General features: G+C 42.5%; 1 protein-coding gene across 1 annotated transcript; it reads right to left on the bottom strand.

Moving 5' to 3' along the window:
• Positions 1-2,137: 2,137 nt before the first annotated feature.
• Positions 2,138-13,465, bottom strand: LOC121423500 (general transcription factor 3C polypeptide 3-like). Its single transcript, XM_041618849.1, has 5 exons — positions 13,454-13,465; positions 12,480-12,558; positions 4,432-4,556; positions 3,763-3,850; positions 2,138-2,527 (listed from the first exon to the last, which is right to left on the bottom strand). The coding sequence occupies exons 1-5, from the start codon at positions 13,463-13,465 to the stop codon at positions 2,349-2,351; spliced, it is 483 nt and encodes a 160-aa protein (XP_041474783.1). The 3' UTR covers positions 2,138-2,348.
• Between the last annotated feature and the right edge of the window lie 184 nt (positions 13,466-13,649).

Raw genomic sequence — 13,649 nt, 5'->3', positions numbered from 1 at the left:
AAGGCCCTCTCACTTAGTCTGCTGTGCAAACCCTTCACTCAAGTTAAGGGTCTGAATGTGCAGCCTACTCATGCCTTGTGTACTGAAGGCCCTCTCAACAGCAAGTTTTGTATGTGCTAGATTTCGCATGGAGGCACACTTGTTGATCAAAGTTCCAATCAAGGTCTGTGCCTGCAGACTAGCGCATACTACATGATCCGTTGCAACACAATTTTCAAAGAATTTGTGAGCATTCTAATCTATTAAATCTTAACAATTAAAGTTCAAAATAGTTTTATGAATAAAGCAATTGTACTTCTAGGAACTTACAAATTTAATGCGATTCGTTGCTTTGTATCGGAACGTGTCGTCCAGAGGGCTTAAGGGGTTATGTTGTATATGAGAATTCTGTTACCCATTCACAATACACACATTACATGCTCTCTAAGTCTGAAGTAGAAAAATTTGGGGAAAATGGATTGTAATATAAAAATATAATTTATTTCAAATCAATGTACACAAAGCTTCATATACATTTCACAAAATAAAAAAAATCAACATGATTCATTTCCAGGCAAGCTCATCATTACTCCATGAACAACACATATTGCTGCAAAAGGGATTTACAGGTAAAAGGGAAAGGGCATTTTAGAAAGTTTCAAAGCATAACAAGTCAATATGTACTGCATTCAAGCATTTCCTGCTGAATTTATCAGACACATTTAAGTCATTGAATGTCAAATGAACAGATGTAAAAAAAAAACCCACTTGTTTCGACATTTCATGTCATGTCCATTATGCTCATTCTTCTTGGAACTATTCAAAGAAATTTTGAGAAATTGCGCTTGCCTGATAATCTCAACATGAAATGCATGAATGCCAGAGACAAATAAGTGTGCTTTGAACCTGTCTGAAGGTTCATGGAATCGCCAAAGGCAGAGAAGGTGGACCTACAACCAAAGATTGAAGAAAGACCAAAATGAAGAAACAATGAGGGGAGAGAAGAGAAGAAATGGACTTAGGGGAGTATAAGTTTAGTGTATGAATCAAGTGACCACCCTTTCCCTATTCCAAAGGATGAATTCTTTCTCCATCCTGGCCAAGTGTAATATTGTCTCAGACAATCTTTATTATCAATTTTCTTAATTATCACTATGAAACATGAACCACTCCAGATGAGTTCCCTAATCCAGTCTTGGATGGATTGAATAAGTCTGCTCCAAATTAGTTCACACCATCATTATCTTGTTATTACTAACGGTATTCTGAAATGGCAGAGATATGCTTAATAAGGAGCCAGCAAATAGTTGGAAAAGATGGGGTAAAAAAGATGATTGGTCGAAAGGGTCTTTATCATTGGCTGGCTAAAATGGTTAAAATTTTACCTAGCTGTTAAGTCTACAGTAACTCTCCAATCGTCACAGTGCCGCCTTTGGCATTAAAGATAAGGCAAAACTCTACATGTACCTAGATTTAAGCCTCTTTTCTCTTCAAGAATGCCAACAAAGCCCTGCTCACATTACGCAGTATTCTCTAGAGAGTAACTCCAGAGCCATTTCAGGACCTCCAATATCCTTCTCGATATGGTAAAACTCTTTGAGATTTGAACGTCTTTCCTCGTCAAACACAACTTTGCTCATATTTAAGTCTCTCGTAACCCCCGGGCCCCGTTGCATAAAAGTTACTATAATGTAACTTTGCAATCCAATTCTAACTTCCATGGAATACGTCATATTGATTGGCTGTTGATCATACTTACCATGATAGTTATCATTGGAAGGCAAAGATACCATGTAGTAACTTTTATGCGATGGGGCCTAGGGGCTATGTCGGGGCTGCCATCAGCTTTGCAGATTACCAAGATCTGTGCATTTCCTCTCCCAGAACATCATTATCTCGCTCATACAACAGAGTAAGTCTCTAGTAACTCCAGAGCCGATCCAGTGCTGCAATTAGCAATGAAGATGACGTCCCTAGAACAGAGCCCTTCCTGTTCCAGATGGTCAACATAATCTAGTTCATACATCACAGAGCAATGTCATCGCTGCCATTATCTTTGTCAGTAAGGTCAAACTCTACTGAGATGTGAGTTTTTTTCCTCATCGAGACAAAAACATGACCTTGCTCATCATGTAACACAGTAAGTCTCTAGTAGTTCCAGTTCCAGGGCCATTTCAGTGTTCCCATCGGTCTTGTGGACGGCGTCATCAGATTCTGAGCTTTTTTCCTCATAAAGAGCATTGACATGACCTTGCTCATGTAACAAAGTAGGTCTGCTGTAACTTCAGAGCCATTATAAAGCTGCCATCATCCTTGTTGATATGGTCAATCTCTGAGATCTGAGCCTCTTTCCTCTTCAAGAAACTTGCTCATATGACACAGTAAGTCTGGAGTAGTTCCAGGGCCATTTCCGTGTTTCCATTGGCCCTGTAGATGAGGGAGAGGTTGAAGGCTATCTGAGGTCGAAGGTCAAATCTATCATCGTAAGGAATGATAGGAGGCAGACCAAGAGCCTTGTGGTAGTAGTGCACCGCAAGGTGATCGATAGCTGAAAGAAAATAAGACATGATGATGAAGAACAATTAAATACTTAGGATAACTTGACAGATAACCTTCAAACTTGACTCGCATATATAGTGGTGCCAATGAAGAAGAGCAATCATCAATGAGCCAATTGAAAATATGAAAACAATATCTCTATTTAAGGAGCAAAATTACAAACATATGGTAGGCAATGCTATGAAATATATTATAATAACGCGACTTAGAAAGTGCCTAATCCACTCTGTAGATTGCTCAAGGTGCATTAAGAGCTAAGAGTCCAATAAAAGAGTTTTTAGAAGATTTTAAAAAGTCTCGACAGAGGTACATTTTTCGATGTCTTCTGGGGGGTGTTTTATGAAAGGACTTGTCGGACGTTTTATCCGACAAGTCCCATTTTATCCGACAGTTACCATAGGAATAGTGCCTCTCAACCAATCAAAATCATGGAAAGATGTCAGATCTGACAACTTCTTGGATGAAAATATTGATGAAACGCTCCCCAGGAAGGCTATTCCACAAAATGGGGCATGCATAAGCAAATGATCCTCAAGTTTTTGAAACTTTTGGAATAACAATGTAGCCAGAAATGGATGAGCACAAAGACCTACTTGGTCTGTAGTAACTGATAAAGGAAATACTGTATTGGGTGCTGATCCATAAGCTATGAAAAGCAAGCAACAAATCTGATTGCATCCAAACCCCTTTATGTGGCACCTATCTAAAATTATTTCTCTAAATTTTGTACTCACATTGTCATTGCTTCAGTACATGTATTTCATAAAGTGAAATAAGAGAGGAGAAAAATAAGGGACAGACGTACTGAAAGGCTGATGATTTCATGGAAATTGTCATGTTAATGTGCAATTTATCATTATACACAGCTGCCAACCTGAAAAGAAACATTTCAGTACTTTTGAAGCTGAAAATCAGTATTTCGGTGAGGAAATCAGTATTTTTAAAAAATACCATAGGACCACGCATACAAATGAAACTTTAGAAATCAGTATTTTACATGAAACTATCAGTATTCTTCTCACTTTTCTGTACTAAATACTGAAAATCAGTACTACTTGGCAGCTCTGATTATAGAGGTGATTTTTCAAGTTATTTTTTCTTAAACATACAAACAGTTTGGTTGTCATAATGCTGGATTCTGTTTTTTCCCCCAATGCCAATTTCTTTTTAAACATGATTTTTTTTTCTTTTATTTTTATTCTATATTGGCATCACTATACTCACCGACTTGTTGCAGTGCTCTTCCGATATTGTAATTGGTTTCTTGTGTGTCTCCCCTCAGCTTCTGGTATGACCGAAAGCATGCATACCCCTGAGTGAAAGATACATTATCACAGAAATAAATACATGGTGTAGATTTACTACTCAAAGGTCTATGGAATGAATATGACCGAAGGCATGCATATCCCTGAGTGAAAGATACAATATCAAAGACATAAATACAAGGTGTAGATTTACTACTCAAAGGTCTATGGAATGATTATGAACAAAAGGCATGCATACCCCCGCATAAAAATGAAATAATACAGCAATAATATAAATAAAAGGTGTTAATTTAATTTTCAAGCTCTATGGAATGATCTCTCCTGGGTATAAATAATTTAAATAATTCTGTTGATTAAAGTCAACGTTACCAGTAAATACACCTATACATGTATAATGCTTTTCATTTCTGATTACTGATGCCATTGCTTTTTGTACTGGATTAGAATAAAAGAATTCTGTTGTCAATGTGTTATCCAAAGCTCCTATTACCCATTTTACAATAGAGTCTTAATTGACTGTGAATCTCTGTGCAGCCAATGCAAACAAATTCACTCATATACATAGCAGAAAAAATGGATTAGAATGAAAGGATTCGGTAGTCAGTGAGTTAACCAAAGCTCTTCTTACCTGTGTTATGATAGAGTCTTTATTAACTGTGAATCTCTGTGCAGCCAATGCAAATAAACTCACACCAATACAAAGGGGTAGGAAAGGGTTTGACGGATCGTGATGGTATGCCCTCACATACTCTCCTAAGAATAGAAACATTCAAAAAAAAAGTTAATATTACTTACGATAAAAAAAAAATTGCAGGCAAAAGAGGAAGGGGACGTAAAAGAAAAAGCTGGCTTGGAAATATTGAAGAGATGACAGACAGAAAGATATTAAACGAATGCTGCAGGATAGCACTGAATAGAGACATATGGAAAACCATGACATCCATGGAACCTCTTCAAAGAGAAGGAGTGTTCCTTGTGTTTTCAAAGAAGCAAGAAACTTGCCATCAATCATAGATTAATTTTAGGTCCCAAAATCAATAATAAATCTTGCAATTAATTGTAAATATGCAATTGATCAATTATGAAAATACTTACCTGATTTTCTTATTTACGAGATAACTCATACATCTACTTGATTTGCTAGTTCAGCCCTCTGGACTGCCATACCCGAATAGAACTCCCAAGGATTTAAAAAGCGCGAGCGCGCCCTCTCCCGTTCAGGCTTACTACCCATGATCACCGCGCAACTAGCGTCCATCTTCCTCACCTTTCGCAAGCCCATACGTTGAAACATGTTGCTACGCAAGGCGGAGGGTCGGTGGGAGGGTATCAAGTAGATGTATGAGTTATCTCGTAAATAAGAAAATCAGGTAAGTATTTTCATAATTTACTTCAATAACTCCATACATCTACTTGATTTGCTAGACCAGCACGGACTCAAACCGTAGGGAGGCATGTTTTCAATTGTAAGCCTAAGAAAATTTAAAAGAAAAAACAAAAACAACGAAATTTAGGGAGAGGGGGAAAAAGCCGCAGCTGCTTTAAGCGCCGAAGCAGCAAATCTCGCCTCGCTGGACGGAATGTCCTTCAAGTAGAAAGAAGTGAAGGAGTTAGTTGAGCGCCAAAAGGCGGCCCTCAAAAATGTCCTCGAGAGGAATGCCCTGTATACTCAGGAATACTAAGTATCATGGGCCCTCGGCCTAGTGTCAGGAGAACAACATCACCTGCTGACTAGAGCGTAAGAATCGAAATTTGTTGAAAATTTCAACAAGAATCGTGATCGGAAAACTGAAGCTTTTAAGGCTCAGTAAGTGATCAATCGACCAACCTGAGAAGGCGAGATATCTCAGAACCCCTACCGAAATTTAAGCGTGCCGCTTGCTAGTAACTAGCATGCGACTAGCAGGGCACTCGCTTAATAAGCGAGTGCATGCTAGCGAACAGTCCCTGCTCGCTAAAAGATCGCTTAACTATTACTCTGCACGCATATCACACGCTTATTAAGCTAACCGCATGCTAGTTACTAGCATGCCGCAAGCTTGCGCAAGCTAGTCGCACGCTTCCCGCAAGCTTGGAAATTTCTGTAGGGGAAGCCTCCGCGTGGGAGAAAACGCCCAGAATTCGATATCTGTCTCAAATGCGTGAGGGCAGAAATCTGCAGAATTCTGATAGAGAGCTGTGGTAAAAAGTTACTAGCGGTCCGAAGGGGACCAGGAACGACGGAGAGTAGGGATTTAGGAAGAAAACCACTCGTAAGGCAGACAAGGGTCGAGAAAGCGACTGAGTGCCATCCTGTTAATAAGGAATGCCGCGGACATGTTGCCTATGTAGAATAGAGCAGTCTGGTCAAAACAGCTCAACCGGGCGTGTCAGGGATACAGCGCGGTACACATCACGACAAAAGTGTGTTAGACCGAGTGATCGAGAGAGAACTCAGGATCCCCTTTCTCCCATACTGATTGAAGCACCCATCTGAGGGTGCAGTGCCCGCGGTGGAAGAGGTGGCTTGGCTCAAGCCACCATCGCCGAGAGAGCCCGTGAGGCTAGGCTGCGATGGCTGTCCGCTGGGCGGGGGAATCCCTAGCAGCAGCAAGTGTACACCAGAGGGAGCTGGCGAAAAAAAATCTGTCACGATATTACGTGTAAACGACCATCAAGAGATGCTCTAAACGAACAGACATCGCCAGATATGATACCTCAACCGTTACATTCCCAACGGAATCGAATGAGGTAGCAACGGCCCTGTCCTATCAAGTTAGGGACGGAAACTGGCTAAGAGTGTCGAAGTCCTCGCTTGAAGAAACAAGCGAAGGAGACTTGAGGAAGTAATCACAAAATTTCCATCAGTCTGCGGTGAGAACCAGTTGTTTATGAAAACAGTCACAAGGCCTGTTTCTCAGGTGATCGTAAGAGCGAGCACCGCCGGCGCCGGTTGCGGCAGCGTGGAACAGTCCGATATCGGTAAGATAAGGAGCTCCAAAAAGCTGCGGGGGGGGGGGGGGGGGCGGCAAAAATGACGCCCTAAGCAGCGGGGGATGAGAATCTAAATTTCTAAAAGAAGAACTCCAGTGAAGTAAATCACTTACATGGAGAGGCTCATCCACAGTCGGCCCGAGAGAAGGCGGGTCGTAGTGATCGTGGTTAGGAAGGCATAAGCATACATCCATCCACTGTTACATCATCCTCGGTCGTGCGGTGACCCTGGCCACATGCCTTGCATGGAAGGAGGATGAAAGCAGCATGCGGGGCGACTCGAGTGTGCCGTGAAAAAATTTCTAAGAAAGAAGCCGATTCGACTAACGGGCACGGTAAAGACATCCACCGTAGACCACTCCGCACAAGGAGGGAGCGGCGGAGACGCCCGCAAGATTGACCCACATAGAGGGCAGTCTATAAGATAGACAGTTAGAGCTCGACCGATGGTCTGGCGGTGTACAGTTTGGTGTGAACTCGCCGACCCGGTACGGTGGGTGTGCCCAGAAAGTAGGCATAGAATGCCGACAGAGAATCCTGGGGCTTTAAACAAGTTTGAACGCACGTACATAGCCAACAATCTCATGAGATGTACGGCGGTTACTTTCCTCCGAGATGATGTTTACCCAACCGGGAAAGACTCGGGGAACAGCTGTGAATGTCAACAGGAGGGATATCTAGCATATGATAAGCTGATTCCTTCCACGTATTCGGTGCGGGTGCTGCCGGCGGTGTCCGGGGGGACGACCGGTGATGGCAGCTCGGGCAGGGTTCGTACGAGCCGCCCGAATACGAGACAAATAGGTTAACATAACCATAATGCATCGGGTGGTGAAGGCATAGCGATTATTAAGCACAGGAGAACTTTTAATCGCCGTGACATTCAGATCCGATATACATACTCATAAGCTCGGAGAGCTATGAGATAGTGAGACATACCGCTGAGCGGTGATGGTGCTCATATCAGAGTCGCCCTCTCTTCAGCGGCGATCGCTGGAGAACGGGTGTCTGTACTATAGCCCTGACTCTGGCGTTGCAAGGGTAGGAGCTAAGTAAGACAGGGCACCCTTACTTTCGAATAGAAAGTGAGGTTCAGGCCAGAAAAGCGACGGTCCCGTCGCCTGGGCGGACGGTCCGCGGACGTGATAGGTTGTCCTCTCAAAGCAGCCAAACATTCTCACGAGAGAAGTGCGGCATGCGGTATGTAAGAGATTCATACCTCCAATCTACGGGCCCGCTTAGGGGGAAGAATGGAGAGGGTTACCGCTGAAGGAGTCGTCGCCGTATGTGAGCTTGACGTAGAGGGCGAATTCGGGAGTACCTGCATAATAATCGCCCCCCCCCCCTGCCTCTGCCTTCTCGCTAGCCTCGAGAGGCTTGAAAATTTCGAGACGGCGGCGCCGGAGCCTGGCGCTTCCGGGCAGCAGCAGAGCGGGGGTGGGTTTACACCCACGGAGCTGGCGGCTTCCTCGTCGTAGGAGCCGCCTCGTCTAGAGCGACCCCGTCACTCTCCGAGACCCCCAATTCGGCCGATTGAGCTCGGAGCGCCTGAAGAGGCGGGGCGAGAAAATATGGACTCCCTTGCTTCATCAATACCCCCGCTCGGAAGGTAGATGTGAGGTAGATACTTGTCAAGCAGCGCCTGAGCGCTTACTGAAAAGTCGCCCGCGGGATAGGGGTTGTCCTCGTAAAGGGAGTCTCGCTCTATGGACTGAACCGGGAGGTTGTCCAGTAAGCGCCGGGGTGGCCCCGCGTGTCGGCTGGGACACGTGCTCTGAGATCGACGAAAATGCTGGAAAGCACACGCGATCTTGGGGCACCCGGTTAGTCGGTGCACTGGCTGGCGATTTAACAGAATCGCTCGAGGATTTCCCGGGTGTCTGGTGGTTATTGCCCACTTGTCTCGCTTGATGCTCAGGGGCATCAGCGGGGTGAGTAGACGTCGAGGGTGGGGTGAACCCGCACTACTCGAAAGCAGAATGTAGCAGCATGAATAGCTGTGACATCTGACCACCGACACAAGGGTCTGAAGGAGGGACGCCCATGGCAACAGGGCTGGCCGACCTCACCTTCGACCTCTTCTTCTTCGCGGCCTCCGCCGGTGTGGCCGGGGCAGACGAAGAAACAAGAGGCACGGGTGATTTCTTACGATTTGCCGCCCCTGGCAGGGCGGCCGTCAACAACGAAACTTCACCCGAATCTGACGGGGTCAGATTGTGGTCACAGTCTGATGTGTGACGCCTCTCGCGGTAGCAGAATGTAGCAGCATGAATAGCTGTAACATCTGACCACCGACACAAGGGTCTGAAGGAGGAACGCCCATGGCAGCAGGGCTGGCCAACCTCTCCTTCGACCTCTTCTTCTTCTTCTCTTTCTGCGGGCTCCGCCGGCGTGGCCGGGGCAGAAGAAGGCATGAGAGGCACGGGTGATTTCTTACGATTTGCCGCCCCTGGCAGGGCGGCCGCCGACAATGAAACTTCACCCGAATCTGACGGGGTCAGATTGTGGTCACAGCCCGATGTGTGACGCCTCTCGCGGTAGCAGAATATAGCAGCATAACATGTATGACTGTAATATCTGGCCACCGATAAGAGGGTCTGAAGGAGGAATGCCCATGGCAACAGGGCTGGCCGACCTCTCCTTCGACCTCTTCTTCTTCTTCTTATTTTGCGGGCTCCGCCGGCGTGGCCGGAGCAGAAGAAGGCACAAGAGGCACGGGTGATCTCTTACGATTTGCCGCCCCTGGCAGGGCGGCCGCCAACAACGAAACTTCACCCGAATCTGACGGGGTCAGATTGTGGTCACGATCAGATTGTGGTTACAGTCTGTGTGACGCCTCTCGCGGTCAGGGGCTGGGCGATCTCTCCCGATGCTGTCAACGGAGGACGACTTATACGGCAGAGATCCTGACCTGTGCCGGGGGGAGAGAACCGCACTCTCCCTCCGGACTTCTGGTGACCCGGTAGCCGGTGGGTCGCATAGCCCTATGGGTGCTGCGGCGGCAGGACCTAGTTTAGGCTTGGAAGCCTTGGCTACCACTTTTTCCTTTGTCCGAGACCGTGGCACCACAGTCTTGGCCTTCCTTCTCTTAGCATCCGACCGCAAATTCGGAATGCTGATCGACGCACCCTCATACTCACCGCCGCTGGGCGCTCACCGCGGCGTCCCTCCTGCTCGCCTGGAGGCGGCCGACTTCTGTAACTTGCAATCGGGACGGTCCCCGTGGAGGGCACCAGGTCCTCTGGGGCTGTGTTAGTCCCATTCAAAGATACCTCTCTCTACCCTGAAAAAGGAAAAACAAGAATTTTTCTTTTTCTTTTTTTTTTTTACAAAGATCTCGCTTAGATTAAAAGTGGAGACCGGAGTGGTCTTTCCCTCCTCCTAAAAGGAGTTTGTTTGAGCAAACAGAACAAAACAAGAGGGGAGGGGTAGGGAGGAAGAAGAACCTAAGAATAGTTTAGGTATCTGCCTGTAAGAAAATAAAAAGGAGGTCGGAGACTTTGAAAAAAGAACTCCTACAAGGTTCCCCTACTATATTCTCTTTTTTGTTTGTGCCCGAAGGAAAAATTCGAAACAAAAATTCAAAAATGAATGCAAGTTCAGAAGAGAAAGAAGTTTCCACCTGCGAAGAAACACAAAAACAAGCATTTCAGAGCAGGAAGAAAAGGGATTGAGAGACAAATAATTCCTAGATAAGAGAAATTTTACGATAATTTCCAAGAGGAAAAAAAAAAAAGTAACCTCCTGTGGAAAGGTAAAGAAATTCAGAACAGGAGGAAGGAGGAACGTCTCTAGTAACGATTCCAAGAGGAAGAACGACACAGTAAATCCTCAAAGGGAATCGTAGAGCCCGCCTGTCGAAATAAAAAAATATATAAGACTAGGAGGGAAGAGGGAATTGAACGAAGAAAACAATTCCGGGACAGGTCAAAAAAATTTCTAACAGGAAGGAGACCCCACCTGTAAAGAACAAAAAAAATTTTTTTTTTTTTTAGGGGGGATTGAATAACCAAACAATCATCAGGTATAATTGCGTAAGCCGAATTAAACAATCCCCGAAGCGTCTGTGAATAAAATATTAATCAAGAATTTTATTCAGAACAGAAAGGAAAAGGAATTGAGCTTTAGGATCCGCCTGTGAATAAAATATCAATCAAGAAATTTATTCAGAACAGAAGGAAAAGGAATTGAGCTTTAAGATCTGCCTGTGAATAAAATATCAATCAAGAAATTTATTCAGAACAGAAGGAAAAAGGAATTGAGCTTTAAGATCCGCCTGTGAATAAAATATCAATTAAGAAATTTATTCAGAACAGAAAGGAAAGAGAATTGAAGAATTAATCAATCAATAATCAATCGAAAATCTTAATAAATCAATTCCAGAAAGCAAGGAAGGAACAGAGTTGAAGATCCCAACCTGCAAAAAGAAATAACAATAACACCCTCGACAACAAAGTGTAGAGGCTGTCTAGAATTTAATTCAAAAACGGCACCAAAAGCCACCACGCTTTGAACGTGAAGAACAATAACCATGACAGGTGGTGAAGGCTTGCTGCCACGTAGGCAGGCCAAGCCCGGTGCCTCGCGAACGCGCTAGCGATGCGGCGCGACGAGAACTCAAACGTTAGAAAACAATTTAAGTGTCACCAAAAACACGTCTAAAAAGTCACGCCAAGTGTAAATTCTGAACACAATCTTACACACAAATGGAAAGATTGAAATTAAAAGGGAGAATGCACCACAGATAAGCGAAAATAATATACCAAAGCTCAAAAAGATTTGAGCTCTTAGGAGACTTATCTGAGCACGTCTTGACAGGTGGCTTGCCGAAAGCAAAAGAGGAAGATGGACGCTAGTTGCGCGGTGATCATGGGTAGTAAGCCTGAACGGGAGAGGGCGCGCTCGCGCTTTTTAAATCCTTGGGAGTTCTATTCGGGTATGGCAGTCCAGAGGGCTGAACTAGCAAATCAAGTAGATGTATGGAGTTATTGAAGTAAATAGTCTGCTTCTTGTATCAACAACTATAACTGATTTGCTTCAGTTAAAATCGTTCTATCACTTGTAAATTTGCGCGTGAAATTTTCCATTCATTGCAAATATATTTTCTTTGGCTCCCCTTCCACGTAGAGGGAAGGTTCATATTTTTGCGACATTAAGAATTATAACACTGATGAATTTCCATAGTTGATCTTGATCAGAACAATCACAAGATTATTCAAATTCAAATTCAATTCGGTTTTATCAAAAAATACTCATCAAAAAGTCTGAGGACCAACAATGTGAGTTTACATTTTAAAAAATACATAACAAAAAAATAAATAAATACATAACATGCAGTGACCATTAAAGAAAAAACATTATGCTTAAAATGCAATAATAGTATAAAAAGAAATAGAATGAGGAGTTGCATGTAATAAGACAGATTTAATTTGTGTATATATATATATATAAATAAAAAAAAACAGGTGAGGAGCAAGAATGGCAAGAGTGAGCATGTGAAAAGGTGAGAATAGAGGGGGTGTAGCAAAAGATAAAGAGGGAAAAAAGTAATAAAGGAGAATAAGAAAGACCCACAAGTAAACAATAAATTGCAGATTAGAAATATAAGAATTATGTGAAAAGAAAAAAAATTATGTACACGTAAGTTGGGGCCTACTATGAAGAGAATAATAAGGAATCAAATAATTTTCAAGACATCCTTACCTATTGCATGTTTATAGCTGCTTGTCTGTAAAGCATTGTGGCCGTTGATGATAGATAGTGCAGTGCTATCAGGATAAAACTGTGAAGAAAGATGCAAACGATTCACTTCAATTTGATTTGCTTAAAGTTCAATAGTTGAACATAATTCACTTCAATCCATTTTGATTTTCTTCAATTCAACTGAATTCACTTGGTTAAATAAAATGAAATTCAATTCAGCTCACTTCAATTTAAATCGCTTTTACTTGGCTAATTCAATTCACTTTGAGTTTAATTCAGTTCAATACATTTTGGTTCAATTCAATGAAATTTACTTTGATTTTGTTCTTTTCAATTTACTTAAATTTAAGTTGAATTTCTATTCAATTTGATTTGGTTCAATTCAAGTCAATTCAACTAATCAATTCAATTCAGTTCCTTTTGATTTGGTTCAATTCAAGTCAATTCAACTAATCAATTCAATTCAGTTCCTTTTGATTTGGTTCAATTCAAGTCAATTCAACTAATCAATTCAATTCAGTTCCTTTTGATTTGGTTCAATTCAAGTCAATTCAACTAATCAATTCAATTCAGTTCCTTTTGATTTGGTTCAATTCAAGTCAATTCAACTAATCAATTCAATTCCTTTTGATTTGGTTCAATTCAAGTCAATTCAACTTATCAATTCAATTCAGTTCCTTTTGATTTGGTTCAATTCAAGTCAATTCAACTAATCAATTCAATTCAGTTCCTTTTGATTTGGTTCAATTCAAGTCAATTCAACTAATCAATTCAATTCCTTTTGATTTGGTTCAATTCAAGTCAATTCAACTAATCAATTCAATTCAGTTCCTTTTGATTTGGTTCAATTCAAGTCAATTCAACTAATCAATTCAATTCCTTTTGATTTGGTTCACTTCAATTCAATTGACTTTAAATTTCAATTCAATTCAATTTATTTATTCAACCATCATCAGGTACAGATAATTACATACATGTAAATACATACCAATATCAATAATTATGCACATGCTAAATATAACAATAGAATGATGGTTTGGTGACCCTGGAGAAAGCAGAGCTTATAACAATAGAAGGATGGTTTGGTGACCCCGGAGAAAGCAGAGCTTATAAAAAAGGGGCCACCAAGTTAAAATGTTCATTGAAAATATACAATCAATAATGATGATT

The sequence above is a fragment of the Lytechinus variegatus genome, chromosome 11 (assembly GCF_018143015.1).
Source record: "Lytechinus variegatus isolate NC3 chromosome 11, Lvar_3.0, whole genome shotgun sequence".
Classification (NCBI taxonomy): Eukaryota; Metazoa; Echinodermata; class Echinoidea; order Temnopleuroida; family Toxopneustidae; genus Lytechinus; species Lytechinus variegatus.
This window is presented reverse-complemented; position numbering and strand designations above follow the sequence as displayed.

What these genes read in the sequence shown, in the direction of transcription:
- LOC121423500 (XM_041618849.1), bottom strand. An exon ending in AAGACTCTATCATAACACAG is followed by an intron (nt 3,851 to 4,431) that starts GTAAGAAGAGCT and finishes TCTTTCACTCAG; the next exon opens with GGGTATGCATGCTTTCGGTC. An exon ending in AAGAGCACTGCAACAAGTCG is followed by an intron (nt 2,528 to 3,762) that starts GTGAGTATAGTG and finishes ATTTTCTTTCAG; the next exon opens with CTATCGATCACCTTGCGGTG.